This window comes from Acanthisitta chloris, unplaced genomic scaffold (assembly GCF_000695815.1).
Source record: "Acanthisitta chloris isolate BGI_N310 unplaced genomic scaffold, ASM69581v1 scaffold3342, whole genome shotgun sequence".
Taxonomy (NCBI): Eukaryota; Metazoa; Chordata; class Aves; order Passeriformes; family Acanthisittidae; genus Acanthisitta; species Acanthisitta chloris.
Genome location: NW_008660850.1, coordinates 308 through 3,328, shown reverse-complemented (window position 1 = coordinate 3,328; position 3,021 = coordinate 308). Strand labels below are relative to the sequence as shown.

Genomic DNA, 3,021 nt, shown 5'->3' with positions numbered 1-3,021 from the left:
AGGGGACCCTGATTGCGCCTGTGCCATCACATCCAGGCCATGCCCTGCACTGGGCATTTCCCACCCCACAGTCCTCGGTGAGTGGGAAAGGAGACTGAGCATCCTCCAGGTACGTCTCAGAGGGCACTGGGTGGGCAATGGGCAGTGGCTCCTTGGGAGTGGGAGTGGGAGCACACAGTTGGTTGAGTGGGGGAGCTGGGAAAGGAAGGAATTACTGCTTGGGGTTGAACAAAGCTGGGAAGGAAGGAATTACTGCTTGGGGGTTGAATGAAGCTTTCAATCCAGCCTGGCTCCTGGCTGTGCTGTTCCCAGACAGGCTTTTCCACAGCCAGGAGCAAAGCTTTTCCCTGAGAATCCCCACATTTTTCTTACATGAGACAGAAATAAAATGGGGCTGGTAATAGTTGGGATGATCCCCCAGAAGCATTTTCCAGCTGTGGTGCTACCTCCCTGGCCCCAACTCCTTAAAAGTGGAGACGGATCCAGCTGCCACCCTATGAATCCCTTTGCCAGGGCAGACACCTTCACAGCATTACTGGTTTGTAAACCCAGGTGCAGCAAAGCTCCAGACTAGCGTGCCACCCTCCTCACACAGGGCAGCCCCAGGCTGAGCTGCGGAGCCGGTTTGGCTGTCGGAGCCTCCGGCAGTGCCAGAAGCAGGAGCAGAGCACTGGGCAGAGTGACACACACGACTCTCCCTTTCTCCAGCCCTGCTCAGATACTGCCTGTGAGACACAAAACCTGGTGTGTCCCTGCACCCAGCACTGCTGCAGCTGCTTCCCCTTTGGCTGTTGATCCTGGCTGGCTCCAGCAGATCACACACAGGGAGTTGGTGGTGGGGACTTGGCCAGGTGGCTCATCCCTTACAGAGCCCAGAAGGAAGTGCAGAGAGGTTGAGTCACCTCTGTCACCAGAAGAGTGTGGGGATGGGCTTTACTCTCTGCGAGGGGGATGGTCCCCACCCCACAGATGAGTGCAGAGGTCAATGAGACTAAGTGCAGCGAGGAATGCACTGCCTGGTTGGTGTCTCCCGTTGCCCCTCACCTGCTGTCTCTCCAGGTTGGGTGACTCTGGCCTCCAGCAGCCACCATGGATTGGAAAACGCTGCAGGGACTGCTCAATGGTGTCAACAAATACTCCACAGCCTTCAGCCGCATCTGGCTCTCCGTGGTCTTCGTCTTCCGTGTGTTGGTCTACGTGGTGGCAGCCGAGCGCGTGTGGGGCGATGAGCAGAAGGACTTTGACTGCAACACGCGCCAGCCAGGCTGCACCAACGTCTGCTACGACCACTTCTTCCCCATCTCCCACATCCGCCTCTGGGCCCTGCAGCTCATCTTTGTCACTTGTCCTTCCCTCCTGGTCATTATGCACGTGGCCTACCGGGAGGACCGGGAGAAGAAGAACCGGGAGAAGAATGGGGAGAATTGCCCCAAGCTCTACAGCAACACGGGCAAGAAGCACGGCGGGCTGTGGTGGACATACCTGCTCAGCCTCTTCTTCAAGCTTATCGTAGAGATCCTGTTCCTCTACCTCCTCCACAAGATGTGGGACAGCTTTGACTTGCCACGGCTGGTCAAGTGCTCCAATGTAGATCCCTGCCCCAACACTGTGGACTGCTACGTCGCTCGACCAACTGAGAAAAGGGTCTTCACCTATTTCATGGTTGGAGCCTCCTCTATTTGCATTGTCCTCACTGTCTGTGAGATCTTCTACCTCATCTTCAAGCGAGTTGCCCGGAGTGCACGCAAGTGGAAGAAGTCCACCAAGCGCTCTGTTAGCTACAGCAAAGCCTCCACCTGCCACTGCCACCTCAAGTCGGAGGAGAAGGACAACAAGTCCCAGACTAGGTGTGTGGCAGCCCTGACTACTGTCTGAGGGGTCTGGGAGGGGAGGGGGGAGAGAGGAGTGTCCTGGCATGTGCCAGGGATGGTTGCCACCAGAGGTGACCACCAGTGATGCCACCACCAGACCCTCCAGCCAGGACCTTGATGGCTGTAAGGGGAGGGAGACACATCCATGGGAACTCTCCTGCTTGGGACCACAGGCAGCATGGGTGTGCTCAGTGGCAGGTGTCTGTTCTTCCCACAGAGGAGAGGAGCTGTGAGCTCGCCCGTCCCAGCCAGTTCACCTTCCCCTTGGCCCAGCAGCTTTTCCAGCCTGCCAAGTCCCTGAACCCTCAAGAGTCAACCTGTGTGAAAAATGACTAAACCCAACAAAGTAACATCCCTGGAGAGAGACCCATGGGTGCCTGAGCAGACACAGGTAAGGCAAGGGCAGCCCTGGAGCTCTGCCAGATGCACAGTGGTGCCACAGGCTTGGACATCACAACAACACACGGATCCTCCCATGTCCAGCAACTGCTCAGTTGGCCCAGTTTGCCAGCACTGGGGCAGAACAGCTTCTCCCCCTTAGCTCACACATGTGCTGTGCCATGTCTTGCCCAAACACCCTTGCTGACTCTGCTGCTTCCCTTTGTGCTTCTGTGTTCCCTCTTGCCTTGGACAGACACAGCATGAGTGTTTGGATCTGCGATCCAAAAGACCAATAAACGTCATGTTGTTTGGAGACATCAGGATCTGAACTGTATTCTGGAAACTGGGGGGACTGGTGAGGGCAGACAGGGACTTATAGAGGCTCTCCAGGAGTCTGCAGCCAGGTCCTCCTTCTCCAGCCGAGCCAGGCAGTGCTGCTGAGCCCCAGGGACAGCGTCCCACGTCCTCCTGCTCTGCTGCTCCCAGCCTGTCACACATCATTAATTCACCACAACCACATGCTGGCCCCCAAGGAAATCAAGGAGGGATCAGCATCAATTATTTACTAAACCTCGATAAATATTACAATAAATCGAAACGATTTCCATTTAATGTCTCTGCACACAGCGCTAGTGGAGGGTCCACTCTTCCCAGCTCTGCTCGGGTCCCCCGAGCTCCTGCAGCCCCACGAGCACATCGAGGGGTGCACCGAGACCTCTGACGGCAAAGCTCTGTCTGAAACCCGGGGGCGGGGCCCGGGTCCGGCTCC

General features: G+C 56.7%; 1 protein-coding gene across 1 annotated transcript; it reads left to right on the top strand.

The window, feature by feature from the left end:
• Positions 1-1,089: 1,089 nt before the first annotated feature.
• On the top strand, positions 1,090-1,875 carry LOC103797739 (gap junction beta-3 protein-like). The gene has a single exon (XM_009069965.1). It carries the CDS (start codon positions 1,090-1,092, stop codon positions 1,873-1,875), a length of 786 nt encoding a protein of 261 aa, XP_009068213.1.
• Positions 1,876-3,021: the final 1,146 nt, after the last annotated feature.